Source organism: Neomonachus schauinslandi, chromosome 3 (assembly GCF_002201575.2).
Source record: "Neomonachus schauinslandi chromosome 3, ASM220157v2, whole genome shotgun sequence".
In the NCBI taxonomy this organism is placed as follows: Eukaryota; Metazoa; Chordata; class Mammalia; order Carnivora; family Phocidae; genus Neomonachus; species Neomonachus schauinslandi.
In genome coordinates, this window is record NC_058405.1 from 162,750,096 (window position 1) to 162,766,556 (window position 16,461).

At 38.1% G+C, this 16,461-nt stretch overlaps 1 protein-coding gene across 4 annotated transcripts in view; it reads left to right on the plus strand.

The window, feature by feature from the left end:
* PARD3B (par-3 family cell polarity regulator beta) overlaps positions 1-16,461 on the plus strand; it is a 996,466-nt gene that overhangs the window by 530,665 nt on the left and 449,340 nt on the right. For all 4 annotated transcript variants that reach the window (XM_044913701.1, XM_044913703.1, XM_021703002.2 and 1 more), the window contains exons 6-7: positions 8,801-8,887; positions 14,720-14,845. In XM_044913701.1, the coding sequence (XP_044769636.1) occupies positions 8,801-8,887; positions 14,720-14,845 (213 nt within the window). The remainder of the gene's footprint in view (positions 1-8,800; positions 8,888-14,719; positions 14,846-16,461) is intronic.

A 16,461-nucleotide genomic window follows, 5' to 3' on the forward strand; every position in this document is an offset into this window, starting at 1 on the left:
CAGTGCCTGGGCCAGAGTAAGTCATGGGGATGGTTGCTGCCATTGGCTACCACTGTATTGTCCTCATCGAGATGATGGTGATGTGTGATGATGATGATGATGATACCACCACCACCACCACCACTCTTACCATCATTTTTTCTAAGTTGCTTCAAATTTTGCACTAGAAAAGTAATTCCATGTTTAATAGATTGTTGGCTTCAGCACTCAGAGGTGATGCTTCTAAGGTTGATGGTCATCCATTCATTTCTTTACTCAACATATTCTTTTCATTCAGTCCAATTACTAACAGTTGCCACACATTTTGCATAGAATTAGCTTTTTAAAAAAATATGTGATCATCCTTTACCACATTGATTTACTGTGTGGACTTCCCTCACACAATTTATAGCCACATGATATAGGTGCTCTATTTAGATTCTATTGCTCTGATGAATGAGATGCACAATATTAAAAATTTGGTCAAGAAAACCTTCTGGGCACTGTCTTTTTAGAAGCTTGATAAGATTATTTTTGGAGGTAGGCATAATGAACATAATACTCTTCTGTTTGCCTTTAATTTCATTTTTTTCACTGTTAGCTTTTTGAAAAGTTTGCTGGCATCTTGGCTAAATGTTCTGTGGATAGACATCACTGAGTGAACCATTGTTTGATTTATGGCTACATGAACAAATGAACTAAACTTTCTCCAGATACAGAGAATTGAGAGGAATGGAGTATAGGAATTAAAAATTTTTTAATTAAAATATATGTGTGTACATGTATAATTTTTGCAAGAGTTTTATCATCACATTTAATAGGCTAATAAATTGCAATTCAGAGCAATTAAGTAACTTGTAGAGACCCAATCTGCATCCACTACTCTTGTCTCCAAATCCTGCGACTCCAGTGTTATCTGTTGTGTACACCTTCCTTTATCCTTTGGTATTTTATTTCATGCTAAGGAACTTCACATAGTGAGCACCAGTTTGGAGAAATTAGCTGAAATCAGGTTGAGGCCAAGTTCAGAAAGTAAAGTACAGACTCCCAGCACTTGCAGGCTCTTGGGTACAGGGGGGTTGAGAAGGGTCTTAAGAGCATAGCATGCATAGCCAGCAGCAGGAAGCTTGGCGATTACAATTCCAGGAAAAGAAATGGGTTCTAGCTGGCATGGGGTAATGAAGAAACAAATGAAGAGAAATTAGGAAGCCACTTAGGGCTGAGTTATGTGGTCATCATTCTCCTGGGGCAGGGAAGGCATGCTCTCCCACAGAGCTTGGCCCAAGAATATGACTTTGGGCTCACTTCGATGTAGGTGGCATAGAAGCTCAGCACATTATTTGCAGAGTCCATCTCAAAATGTTTTGAAACCTATTCCTGTATTTTAATCCCCATAGTCATTTTTTCAAGCCTTCATTACTTCTCAGACTATTATAGTAACCTACTGTCTCTTCTCTTGAATATCAATCTCTTTATCCTAACTGATCTCATGTATCGCTGCTAGGTAAAAATTTCTTAAACCACAGCGTTCAACAAACCATTCTTTCATTCCAATTGAATTTTGTTAAATCCTGGGTTTGAACACTACCTATGTAACCATAGACTAATTATTTAACCTCTTTAATTTTTTTAATATGGAAAATGGGTATCATGATCACACAGATTATTGTGAAGATTAAATGAGATTTATCACAGGCAGTTGCACTTAGCACAATACTAAATGAATGGTTGGATAAATATTAGTTGCTACTGCAGTTATGATTAGTACACATACCACAGTTTATTTTAACTATCATTCTCCCATATAAGACTATGAATCCTCCAAAGGATTCCTGACATGTCATACAGATATACGAGCAGCATATTTGAATGGTTAAAACACATTGCTCCATAAATCATAAGCATACCTATTAGCTGCTTACCCAGTATTAACACATTTTTATTTAAAGAAAAATAACCATAAGAGGAGGTTCTCCAAATAGTCTTACAATATGTATCTCTTATGAAGCACTACTCAATTTACCTTGATCTTAAGATGATGAAGCAAAAGGTTTCTATTGGGTGTTTGTTTTTTTTTTTTAACTACACTTTAAGCTTCTCTTCTTTCTTCCTTCCTTCCTCCTTCCCTCCCTCCCTTCCTCTCTCCCCCCTTTCTTTCTTTCTTTCTTGAAGGTGGGGGCAAAGAGGGGTAGAGGGAGAGGGATAATCTTAAGCAGGCTCCACTCCCAGCGTGGAGCCCCATGCGGGGCTTGATCTCACAACCCTGAGATCATGACTTAAGCTGAAATCAAGAGTTGGACGCTTAACTGTCTGAGCCAGCCAGGTGCTCTACAGCTTCTGTTTCAACAGCAAGCAGTACAGGCAAAAGACCTTCACCTCATCCCTAAGTTCAACTTCATTCCTGACCTCAGCCTATTCCTTGACACATCTCCAAATTGGCCTTCTCCATACTTACCTCTTCTCCCATGCTTAAAATGGCCATCAAGTTTTATTCTTTTTTGCCTCTGATAGCCATTCATTTGGCAAACTATTGGGAGAGTCCATGTCAAAAAAAAAAATCCCTTAAACCTTTCCCCAGGTATTCATGTTTTATTCCTGTAATTATTGCTAAAGCCCTATTACCTCTCCAATTATTGCAATAATTTACGAATTCCTGTCTCAGGGACCAATCTCTATCTTGTCTTACTCTTTTCTAATCAATCCCACATATCACTGCCAGATAAATATTTCTAAACCACAGCATTTATCACCCCACTCCTTAGTGCTAACACCTTTAATGACTCCATTTTCTACAAAACTAAGTGCTTTTTTTCTTCAGCGTGGAATTTGACGTATCATTCTGAGATTTGATCTCAAGCTGATGGTTCAACCTTCTCTTCTCAGTATCTCCCCGTCTTTCCCTTCCTTTCTCCCTGCTCACTAGCCTCTTTCTTTAATATCACAGCCAGTCTGTGTGTCCACAAACCATCCTGGTTCAGTGTCTCTCAGTGCAGACTGTGTTCTTTCATCTGCTTGCCCCTCTGTCCCCTCTCCTACTTTTTCTGATTGAAGATCCATTTGCTGCTCTTTTTTTTTTTAAGATTTTATTTATTTATTTGACAGAGAGACAGAGAGAGAGGGAACACAAGCAGGGGGAGTGGGAGAGGGAGAAGCAGGCTTCCCACTGAGCAGGGAGCCTGATGCCAGGCTCGACCCCAGGACTCTGGGACCATGACCTGAGCCGAAGGCAGACGCTTAATGACTGAGCCACCCAGGCGCCCCTCCATTTGCCCTTCTCACTTCCATCTAAAATCCTCCTTCAGGAAGATTTTCCTGATCCCAGCTTTCCTTCCTGATCCTGTACTAATTTCTTCTGAGCCTCATCAGGAAGTGCCTCTACTTTGAAACTCCTGTGAAAGTATCTTAAAACTCCTGCTCTAGAATACAATAAATTCCAATGTGAGTCCTGACCTTACCTTGTAGAAATGGTGTGAGGTTTGGCGATTTATTTCACCTTCCTAAGTATCAGTTTACTTATCCGTAAAATGGGTCTGATATGTTTACTTTATACTTTTGGTAAGAATTCATGGTATAGGGTGCCTGGGTGGCTCAGTTGGTTAAGCGACTGCCTTCAGCTCGGGTCATGATCCTGGAGTCCCGGGATCGAGTCCCATATCGGGGTCCTTGCTCGGCAGGGGGTCTGCCTCTCCCTCTGACCCTCCCCCCTGTCATGTGCTCTCTCTCTCTCATTCTCTCTCTCAAATAAATAAATAAAATCTTTAAAAAAAAAAAAAGAATTCATGGTATAATGCTAGAAGGCCATTAGCACACTGCCTCCTAAATAATAGCTTATAATCACTGAAAATATACTACGATTACTACTACCATCCCATTGCTTTGTATTATTCTCTGTTACCTGTCTTAACTTCCCCTCTAGATTGAGAACTCCTCAGACATTGGCCTCTGTGTTTTCCTTGTAGAACTTCCTCATTGGAACTACTCAATTAATATACATTGAATTCAGGTATATTAAATGAATCCCACCACCATCAATAACAGGTTTTTTGTTAGGTTTTTACTCAGTATATTTGCATCAACAAGACCTCACAATCAAGCATACTTCCATGCCATCAATAAACTCTTCTGGGAGGTCTCTAGTCAGTCCATCTCTCACACTGTTCCATATGACAGACCTGTGCATTAATGCCTGAAGACCCCCAGCTAAAACCTTCTCTCCATTTATTACCCATCAGCTTCTCTACGGCAGCCGTCTAATCATGAAGAAAACATGTTCCTCAACCCTACAGGACTTGAGGGTATTTTTAAAAGTCTCACTGAGGAAATCAGTTGAGAAAAAAATGGAAAGTTTGAGATAATTTCCTTTTAATCCATAAACTCTTTCCCTCAAAAAGTTCTAGTAATCCTAATAGCTGATAGTTATTGAACCTTTTGTATACACCAGATATTGTATGTATGATGTACATGTTATGTCCTCTAATTGTTTTTAAACCAACAGTTCTATTAGGAATTTATCTTAATTTCCCCATTGTCCAAATAAGGAAACTAATACTTTTGGTCTTCATTTAAATGATTATTCAGATATCTGACTCAAAGGCACCGCTAAGATACACTGTTTCTCTAATTTCATAAGTTAATCATGATTTTCTTCCAAAACGAAATGTCCTCCACCAACCTGCCCTGAGTCCTCTGTCTCTTACCCTAAATGAGGAGCTTGTGACTGAGTTTAATAATCTCAATGTTAAAAATGCTGTCCATTTGCCTCGTGTGAGGAATTGGACCTGCAGCTGTCTGCAGCTCTTATATTCTGTCCCTCAGGCTTCATGTGTTTCTTCTGGGTGGAGCCAAATGAAGCACTTGGCCATGGAGTTCCTGCAGAGTAGCTGTTCATGACAAGCTCACTTTTAACGTTTTATTCTGTACCTTCACCCCGAGTTTTGTCCTAAAATCTTAGATAGGTAGCAGCTGGTCCCAGGAATTATTTGAATCAGTGTTGTCAGTTGGATCTTAGGACATTAGCTTGAGTAGTACTGTTGGACCTAATGTTCTGTGACTGTCCGCTTTGGTTTTCCCGTTGTATAAAGTCAGCTGTTTTGATCTTAGTAACACTTTCAGCTTTTCTTTGTGTAAAGTATTTTCCCTTTACCCCACATTTCACTTTTTGTCTGTTTTTCACAAGTAGCTGCCGATCCCTTTTTCTTTCCACTGCTAGAATATCCTCTCCACCCGCTTCTCTAAATTTTCCATTCTCAGTCTGCCTCCAAAACATAAATTAATGTGTGCATAGCCTGCTCACTGGTCGCTGAAACGTACTCTGCACTTGGACTAAACAAATGGCATTCATAGTGTATTTCCACATCTTAGTAAAATCTCACTTTGTAAGTATTCAAATAATTGTGTCCAACACTACTTGTTGTGTTTATCTTTCATGAAGGATGTGTGTGTATATATATATATACATATATATACATATATGTATACATATATGTATATATGTATATGTATATGTATACATATACATATACATATATATACATATATGTATATATATATATACACATACAGAGATTTCTACAGAATTCTACAGAATTCCATCAGGTATATGGAATGTAAAAGTTCTCCCCCCCCCCTTTTAAAATAAGTAAAAATATACAGTCTATGAGGTTTCCTTTTTCAAAAGCTTTTCTTTCCGTCTTGAAATAATGAATAACATTTTATAAAGAACATGGTAAAACATAGCCTGTATAAAACTTGTAATATTTGGGGGCGCCTGGGTGGCTCAGTCGTTAAGCGTCTGCCTTCGGCTCAGGTCATGATCCCACAGTCCTGGGATCAAGCCCCGCATCGAGCTCCCTGCTCCGTGGGAGGTCTGCTTCTCCCTCTCCCACTCCCCCTCCTTGTGTTCCCTCTCTCACTGTGTCTCTCTGTCAAATAAATAAATAAAATCTTTATAAAGAAAAATTTTGTAGTGTTTGTCTATATTAAATAGATTTATTTCTCTATAACTGCCTACATATTACAATCTACAAAATCAAAAATCTTTTACGCTTTTTTTCTGGGATAATATTTTTATGATAGTAATTTAGCATTTGTCACATGTCTTTCTAGCCAAAGAATTGTGACTGCCATGTATATAGATAGCATAAGAGTTTATTCTTTTTTAAAATTTTATTATGTTATGTTAGTCACCATACATTACAGCATTAGTTTTTCATGTAGTGTTCCATGATTCATTGTTTGCGTATAACACCCAGTGCTCCATTCAATATGTGCCCTCCTTAATACCCATCACCCGGCTAACCCATCCTCTAAAACCCTCACTTTGTTTCTCAGAGTCCATAGTCTCTCATGGTTTGTCTCCCCCTCTGATTCCCCCCCTTCATTTTTCCCTTTCTACTATCTTCTTCTTCTTCTTTCTTTTTTTTTTTTTTTTTTACCATACAATGTATTATTTGTTTCAGAGGTACAGGTCTGTGATTCATCAGTCTTACACAATTCACAGCGCTCACCATAGCACATACCCTCCCCAATGTCCATCACCCAGCCACCCCATCCCTCCCACCCCCACCACTCCAGCAACCCTCAGTTTGTTTCCTGATATTAAGAATTCCTCATATCAGTGAGATCATATGATACTTGTCTTTCTCTGACTGACTTATTCATAGTTTATTCTGAGGTCTTGAAAAAGAGAATCTTATAAAGTATAAATGAACCTTTAAACTGCATCCCCAAGAAAGGTCATAGTGTTTTGAAACAAGATTGATTGCTTTAACAAATTATAAGATTTACTTCATTAAGTGAGTGTAAAAATAAAAGATTGATAGTTCCTAAAGAGTATGTATCTGTATAATACATAGAATTTATTATGTTTTACAGGAAAGGTTTTGAGTTGGGTAAAGAAATATTTGCAAAATAGACAAAAAAAAAATTCCATAAAACCATCCTAAAAATTCTTAAGCTGAAATCTTGAACTCTATACTAAACACTTATCTTCCAAAATCCTCTGTATAATACATATGAGTGCTATCTATCAACATGTGGATATTTAATACATTTATTAGGAAAGATTTGTGTTATGCTCTAAGGGTAAAACTATAAAAATACATTGTAAAGGTAGAGATAACAAAGTTTTAATGATTAAACAAGATTTTCATCTTTGTTTTTAAAAGTCTTTAAAACAGTACCGTAACCCTAGAATGTAATGCTCTGGGTTTAGTCTTTCTCAAATAGCTACGAATGCACTATAAATCTGTTATTATATAAAAATTATTGCTTTGTGGTCCATTAAGAGCTATAAAACTTTCTCCACTCATCAGACAGTTTATATTCAGGATGTATAATGCATAACTATATATAGTATTTCTTGTATATATATTCATATAATATCTGTATTCTCACACAGAAAGTGTCAAGAAGAATCTATTTTATCCTGTGATATTATCACTCTAAGATCTGTTTTATTTCTGACTTTTACCCCAGGCCTCTGATATAACCTGCTTGACTGAACAAGTTTTAAATATATCAGCAATATCTGAGCAAAACTCATTTGAAATTTATTATCAGATTTGAAATTCCATCATAGTTTACAAATGTTAGAAACTGACATGCTCTTTTTTACAGTTCTTAATGATAATAAGTTTGCAATGAAAACACATTAAAAATAAGCCCAGTCCACTGATGAGAATATATTTGATGTATTTATTTTAGATTGCTGATAATTCAGAGAGTACTACACGCAGAGTGAATTCATCAGGCATTTTGCTTTCTTATGCTGTTCTCAACTTTCTAGCAAGGAGCCAAAATTTCACTGTTTTCAATTTGGAACAGAAAAGCATTTGTAGCAGCTGTAGTTCTTAATTTGACATCTAGTTTCAGGTCATTTTCATGTAAATAGGAAACAACAGAGACCTGCTTACAATTTCCATAACAGGGATGTTTGCTTCAACTTTATCATTTTTCTTCTGGCAATTTTATTTTCTCTCTGTGGGATTAAAGGAGCCAGTAATTGTTCATGGTAATTATTTTTCATCTTTATAAAAACTTGTTAGTTCCACTCTTTATTACTCAAAGTTTCCCAATATCTTGTATATTTCAGTCATATACACTATCCATTAATGTTTCTAGCTCATCCTTTCCTTAATCTGGAGTAGGTTAGGCGGGTCAGGCTTTCTATTTCTTTCTGTAATACATTTTCTCCAGGCTTTACAACTTCTTTTTCTACCTCTAAAAAAAAGAGGAGGTGAAAATTTAGAATTGTTCCATTGTATACAACCGATGCCTTATTGAAAGGCAAGTCTGAGTTCTGATTTATAATGCTCCGAACATGCCCATATGTATTACCAACTGGGGCTTCACTGTTGTAAAACGTAATTCTGTGCTTTTTCTAACAAATACATATTTTATTTCAATTTTCCTGTTCTGAACGGGGGGAAGCCTACTTTATGCTTAAGCATAGTTAAGCTTAGTTCCATGTATTTTATCATCTGCACAGTAATTGTCAAGTGTGTCTCAATGGGGAGAAATTTCATTTTTGTATATATCCTTTTAAATATGTTGATTTATGCAGATTAAGTTAAGTAGGAAGTTATTTTTGTGGGTCGTTATTTCCATTTGTTTCCCTTCTAGGGAAAAAAAAAATAAGAAATCAGTCTTTTAAACATTTTATTTCCTGGATCTTGTGAACATACCAGCAAATCATGTACTCATTTGATTTCATCTCTCCTGTTGAATTTACAGTAGTTGATATAATCTTAGGGTTTTGTTTTTTGTTTTGTTTTTTTTTTAAGCAGAGACTTATCTGTGCTCTTACTTTTTTCTGCCCCAGTGATATGACAAGAACAGTGGAGATTTCTGGGGAAGGAGGCCCCTTGGGAATACATGTAGTGCCCTTCTTTTCATCTCTGAGTGGAAGGTAAGATGTTTTCTTTATATCAGACGCTCATGCTAATGAAAAACTTGACTTCAGCTCATTTTCCCAAACATATTTCAGGAGAGGATTAAATGTGTATCTCTGTTATTCAGACAGACACCTCAGTATATACTTCTGTTGGCCACTTAAGTGTTAGAAACAAAGTCATTTAGTGGAAAAGCAAAAGTATCAATCACAATTTCTGCATTTATAATTAATTATGAAGTATTGTCATTTTTTAAAAAAAGATTTGAGAGAGAGAGAACAAGCAGGGGAGGGAAAGTAGGAGAAGGAGCAGGAGGAAACAGATTCCCCATTGAGTGGCGAGCCAGACATGGGACTCGATCTCACGACCCTGAGATCATGAGCTGAGCCAAAATCAAGAATTGGATACTTAACTGACTGAGCCACGCAGGCGCCCCTGAAGTATTTTCTTAAAGTGTTCTTGTCAGTGACATGTAGTAAACAGAATCCTTGAGAAGGATTTTAACATACTGTTAGACAAGTATTACAACAGAATTTTTTAATGTTCCAAAATACACTTCAAAAAGTGAATATAGTAATCCAAACTGATATTTCCTGACTCTGCTCAGGTATATGGAACTTAGGATAATAAATATTCTAGCACTGTAAGTAGCTTTATCAGAAGCTATATGTTTTCATGATTTTAACTATAATAGTAAAATACCATTGTGCTTTTTTTTCCAAAATAAAAGGTAATCAATTAAAAACAGTATACCACCTCCTTTTAAAATTTTAAAGGTATTTTATTGCTAAATCCACAGTGACAAATGGTAATTTAGATGTCAGCATTTCTTGAAATTCATGTCCACCTAACTGGATATAAAAGTTGTTTTACTGTTGGAAATTAAAGTTTGTGCCTGAGAGTTAACATTAGTACTATTATAACAACTTTACAAAACTCGTATTAGATATTGTGTCACTGTTCAATAAGATGACTGCCTTCAGCACTAGATTGGTACTGACAAGCGCTATCTTAAAAGGGCTTTTCTTAAAATCAGTTTCTCACTCATGATATGATTTTAATTAATTTGCTAACTTTATTTTTCTTATATTAAGTGCATCACTGAAAATTTCAGGCAGAATACCTTATTTTAGCTTAAGAGATCAAAGTCCAGAAAAGCCCATTGATTTTTTTTTTCAAGGTCACACAAAATCCAGATCCAATCCCCCTTACTCCATTGCTCTTTCTAGAGCAAAAATCTCTCAAAGGTTATATAGTATTAATTTACTGGTTCAGAATATTTATTCAATTCAGTCTGCCACATAGCGGGAAGAGCAGATTTAGTCATGATATTTTGGTTGGCATCATTTTCAGCAGGTAGCCATCTGCTACCTGTAATTGCAAAATCATCACCTTTTTTTTACAGATAACATCTGATGCCAAGCTCTTGCTGGAATGAATGTTCTCTAAAAAGAAATGAACTGAAAAGCCAGTGGCTCTTATTGTTTCATTTCCTGTATGTGTTAATAAGCGTGTTTATAAATGTTATGGGTTATGGCCCAGGACAAGCTGAGGTTGTTTTTGATAGACAGGAAGAGTATTTACCCAGTTGTCATGAGAAATTCTAATGGCTTTTGGCAGAAGTGTACTGATAGAGCTTTGTGAAATACCAGAGTGGTTAAATTACCAAGCCCTTTAGTTTAATGAAGCCGGAATAGAACACAAGATCATCCCAATTTCCAAAACATGAAGAAATGTACAATGTGACAGTCGCCATACTTCATTTTCAATAGTTTGGAAAACAAGCTGACCCTGTAGACCAGAAAGCACCTTCTCTTACATCAAATGAGAGAAACACACTAAAATGTATTGATTTCTTCCCTTCTCCTTCCTGGTTCTGATTTCTAGCATAAGCCATGAAGAATAGAAAAAATGTTAGACTTGGATTCAGAACAATTGGATTTGAATCTCAGTGTTCTCTTTTATAACGTTGAGCAAGTCCCCTAAACTTGCCTCTTGTGAATACCTACTTCACATCAAGTTTGTAGGGATTAAATGACATTAAAAATGTGAAAACTCCTTGTAAAGCACACAACGTATGAATGTGTAAATTTTCAGTATTATTAATATTATGGCTAAAACAAAAAAGCCTGGTTCAGAAATGAATTTTTGTAAGTTCATGGTCAGCTGTTCAGTAACGTGATGAAATAGTTGTATAATTTTTTTTGCTATCCATTAGTATTATAGAAAGGAAATTTAATTAAAAAACATAAAAATAATATGGAAGTGGAGACATAAGCCAATAAAAGTTAAGAAGTAATGAGTACAGGCTGAAACAGCACACTTAACTCAACCCATGTGTTTAGATGCAACTGAGTAGAGAGCGTGTCAGACAAGTGTCTGACTTCATAACACCATGTGGTTTCAGTGTGTGAGCACGGGGGCTTGGGGGGGTGAGTTAAGGTCATAGTGGTATACTTAGTTCTTAATTTCCTTCCATTTATTGGTTTGTGTCATTATTTTAAATTAGAATTTACATTTAATTCTTTACTAAGACTACTGTAATTGACTCTGCCTCCAATTTATATATATATATATATATTTTTTTTTTTTAGAAAAATACTGCCACACCTGTTGTTGAATAGGAAATGTAATCTCAGTTAGAACACCCTGACTACAATATAGTGGCTGCTGTACTAGTTAAGGCTTCAGTGGATTCATTAGGTACGACAGCATAGGGTGTTAAATGCCACTTGTATGGAGGCCCCTTGGCTTGTACAGTAAAAAACAAAACAAATATACAAAAAACTGAGTTCCTGCAAGTAAAAAGCAATTTTATTTCATTGACTTAAAAAAAAAAATTAAGGTACTTTTGTTTTAGAATTAAAAGCATGAAATCTAACTGTTTTTCAATAAAGATAGCATAATATACCTTAGTTTCCTAGTAAAGACAGCTAAATATGACAGAGAAGAAGGAACGGATCGGTGAGGAATGACACGTAATGCAAGGAGAGGCGATGTTTAGATACAAATGCAAAGCTGGTAGAATGGCCAAGGCCTGTGATGGGAGAGCAGAAGGGGGCAAGGAGTGGGTGGGTTAGTGTCTACATGATTATTAGAAGAAAAAGAAGCAATTCTGTGGGGCAGTGGGTTTCAGCCTCCCTTATCACTGCTCATTAATGTGAATTAACTGGTTCCTCTGAGCCTGTAATTCCTCAACAGCATTAATCTTTAACTCCTAGGGCCTTGGTCCCAGACGAGACCACTACCACAGCCCACCAGTTTGGGGCAGAGAGGAAAATGAGAGATTCTTTTCTGAGCCTTCTCATACTGGTCTGGATGAAATCACACTGGAGAGAATCCGTCCCTCTTTATGGAATAGAGAAGGCAGGAGTGGTTTGTTGCCAGGCACCAAACTAATAAAATCAGTCAGTTTTACATTTTACCAAAATTACCTCTGACACACGGGTTTTACAGTTGAGCTTATTCTGTCAATAAATTTTTCATGGAAAGTTAGGTTATTTAGATCAGTGAGGTTCACATAGCATACTCCAGCTGTAATATGCCAGCTAAATTGCAACCCAGTGGCCTGAAAGAATTAATTCATCTCCCAAAATGTGAAATTAAATCCTAGGGAGTAACATTACATGACTGATGATGTACTGAATTAAATTAAAGGAAGACTTGAATGCTTGTTAAAAAAATATCGCTTACATAAACTAGTTTATAACCACATGTGAGCCTCCTAATGGATCATATTATTGTGAATCCACCGTAACAAAAAAACCCAAAATGTGAACTATTAGAGAGTTGTTTAATTTAGGAAAGAAACACTATTTTGTTCTATTTCTTCTTTCTCCTCTTCTTCTTCTTCTTTTGCATGTCCAATAGCTCAATTTTTAGTATTACGTTATGAGATTAAGGTAGGAATAGTATTTCAAAAATATTAATTTGAATCTCAGATCCTTTATCAAATAGTAGCTTTGGCCCCTTTTCTCTTCCACGCAGAATATGATCAATTTACTAACCTCTTATAGGCAAGGCAGCCGATCACTGCCCCACATGTTCCTGCCTCTGACCCTGAGCCTTCCCTACCACAGGGGGCGTGACTCACTCTCTCCCGCATCAGCACACTGTATTCATCGGAGCAGAGACCTGAAGACCACCGCAGGTGCCCCTCCTCTTGCCATCTTCAGATGACAGGGGCTCATTAAATGAACAGGGGCCCTGGAGACAGAGGCCCTACTGTGTGGCTTCTCCAAACAGGAAGACGGTTTTCTCCTCACTTTCGTTAGAGACGGCCCCTCTCCGTGGCTGACCCTGTAATCCACCTGTAAAATGCTCTCATATTTTATTGGGATCGGAGATTTAATACGAAGGGACTGTGTGATAGTGTAGGAGGCCCGTATGCAAAAAAGAATGACAAAGCAGAAAAACAAGAGGCTGAGGGGCAGGAGGTGGCTGTATCTCCCACACCCAGCAGGTTCCTCTTGGAGGACATATCTGTCTGTCTTATTCTGGGGGCACAGCTAGGACCCCTGACAAGCCACAAGAAGAAGGGAAATCTCTCATATGAGAAATAGCTAAAATATGTACAAGTTTGGGGGTGCCTGGGTGGCTCAGTGAGTTAAGCGTCTGCCTTCGGCTCAGGTCATGATCCCAGGGTCCTGGGATCAAACCCCACGTTGGGCTCCCTGCTCAGCGGGAAGCCTGCTTCTCCCTCTGCCACTCCCCCTGCTTGTGCTTTCTCTCTCTGTGTGTGTCAAATAAATACATAAAATCTTTAAAATATATATATTATATATATATACAAGTTTGATTTCTTGGTATAGATACTACTAAAGTTTTTGGTGTAAATACTACTAAAATGCAACAGAATCACATGCACACACCAGGAATTTCATTATTGCTGTAGTCTTCCTTCTTCTGCCTTTTTTCTCAACTCCCCCTCTCCTGACTCTCAGTGGCAGCCACAAAGCACCAGGAGCCTCCAGCTGTCCTCTCTGAATCTTGAGTCTTACTGGTTGAAATTGCAGACAGGTCTTCCCCACGCCCTGCCCCCATCATGTCTCTGTCTCCCTCAGAAGCAGTGAGTGGTGGGTATGCTGCTCTAGTCTGATTAGATAAAGTCCAGCAACTCATGTTCAAGGCCCCTCTGCGTGGCTCTGGCTTCCCCAGCCAGTGTGAGCTCCCCACACAAACACACAGAGTTCAGCCCGCCCCCGTGTGTATTCTCTCTCTCCTCCTATCCAAATCCTACTCATTCTTTGGATCCAGTGTACATCCCACTTTCTCCCCAGATCTCCCATTTCTCCATCCTGAGCATTGGAAATGCCCCACATGTACTTGATTCAGCGGCACTAACTAAATGGGACGGAGCTGCCTTTTAAACTGAGCGATATGATCTGTGCTTAAGTATTTGCTTCTTAAAATGCAAATTACTGGAACAGGTAGTAAGATTGCAAAAAACTCTGGTGAGTGTCTACTCCTCTTCCATCATTAAGCTTTAGGTTGTCTCGGGACCCACTCAAACCTATTACAGTCAGCCTGACACCCTTCTCCAAACCAGATACCTTTGGGTCCTCAACTCCATTGAGCTGTGGTGGCCTTTCCCAAGAATATCGCAGGCATGGCAATGGAGGCCTGGCTCATCAGTGTTTATGTGTGTCTGTCTTGAAGGTCTTTTTCTCTTTCACTGGATTTTTTTTTTTTTTTTTTTTACTAAGGATTTAAACAACAGTTGCCTGAATATAAAGCATAATTTCTTTCATAAATAGAAACCAATACTTATTTCTGAATAGTTGCAAGTGGAGAAAAAAATAGCATATTATTATTCAGTAATTCTGTTTCAACCTAAATTTTGCATTTAGGATTCTAGGACTCTTCATCCGCGGCATTGAAGAAAATAGCAGGTCCAAGCGGGAGGGACTATTTCATGAAAATGAGTGTATTGTAAAAATCAACAGCGTGGACCTTGTAGACAAAACCTTTGCTCAGTAAGCATTTTTTTCATTGTTTTATTTACTGTATTGATTCCTAGCATACTTATAATCATTACTAAGCTCTTGATGATCAAAATTGTTGTTAGAATATCTGGTCAGTCCCCTTTGAATGACCCCAGGACATCCATTTTCAAAGGCATCTTAGGTGTTAGCATCCGCAAAGGTGGCCTGCACATGTCTCTGGTGACCCCAAGAATAGGAAACTGAAGAATACAGCAAGCCTTCCCGCCTGGTTGTCTGTTTGGATCATCCATAGATGGGTTTGTTTTGTTTGGGCTGTGGGTCAGTTAGACTGGTATTTAATGACTCTTTTCACAGACTGTTAGTTCAGCTTATTAATTAACTAGCTTTGTGTCAGCAGTCTTCCTTAAACTAAATGTCTGTGAGAGATGTCTGTGAGGACTCACTGAGTAATAGAAACAAATAAAAAAAAAAATTAAAATATTCTCCCTCAAGTAATCATTTTTCTGCATGTGCAAATGTTATGGGAATAGGTTCTTATAGCTAAGAATTAGAGTATGCAGCAGTCTGATGCATATTTTTTTAAATGTATGTTGGCATTGCAGTGGGGCTCTAGAACAAGGGAATCAATACTAATTAAGACTCCTTAGTAATGACCACCAGCTTCTCTTGTTTCTGACTCAAACAAGGCATCGTATATATTATCTGTAACCATTCTCTGTCGATATTTGTATGTTTGGTTTTTGGGGGGTGTGGGGGGGGAGGGTGAATGGTTGTGGGTGAGAAGGGCTGTAGGCAATGGCTCCTTAAGTGTGGAAGGAAATGAAAACTGAAAAGTCTATTTCTTCAAATAATAATACCACTCTACTTTTTATAAGGACTTGATAGGTATGCAAGGTAGAAACTGAGGCTCATACAAATTCAGTTTGAAGGCAGTATGGAGTAGAAACTGAGTCCCAGGGGCGCCTGGGTGGCTCAGTTGGTTAAGCGGCTGCCTTCGGCTCAGGTCATGATCCCAGGGTCCTGGGATCGAGCCCCGCATCGGGCTCCTTGCTCAGCGGACAGCCTGCTTCTCCCTCTCCCTCTGCCTGCCTCTCTGCCTACTTGTGCTCTCTATCTCTCTGTCAAATAAATAAATAAAATCTTTAAAAAAAAAAAAAAGAAAGAAAGAAAGAAACTGACTCCCAGTCAGGGGACTGACCAGAGGAGTTGGGCTGCCTCTGTGGGATCTTCTTGCCCTTCCCCTACCAACATGGAAAGTAAGCAGTTCATTCAGTAAAGTTAGGGGTGGGGGACGGGGCAGGGCAGATAGTAGTTGGAATTATGATTCGCTATTATTTGATGTGGCTGCTACTGACAGAGACCTAAAATAAAGGTACCTTAAACAAGATTAATACTTTCCCCCCTAAAGACAAATAAGTGTGGAGGTGGCAGTCCCGAGGTGGTGTGGCAGCTCCGCAAGCATCAGCAAATGGGGCATCTTCCCTCTTTCCACTTTGCCATCCCTACTAAGTGGCTACTCTCTTTAAGTTGTGTCATGGTCACCAGGTAGCTGCTGGGGTTCTGAGTTTGGAGAAATAGGAGAAGAAAGAACTTTCTGGCTCCCAGCTTTCCTGTAGCCCTTCTATGTAAATCTCATTGGCAGGAAA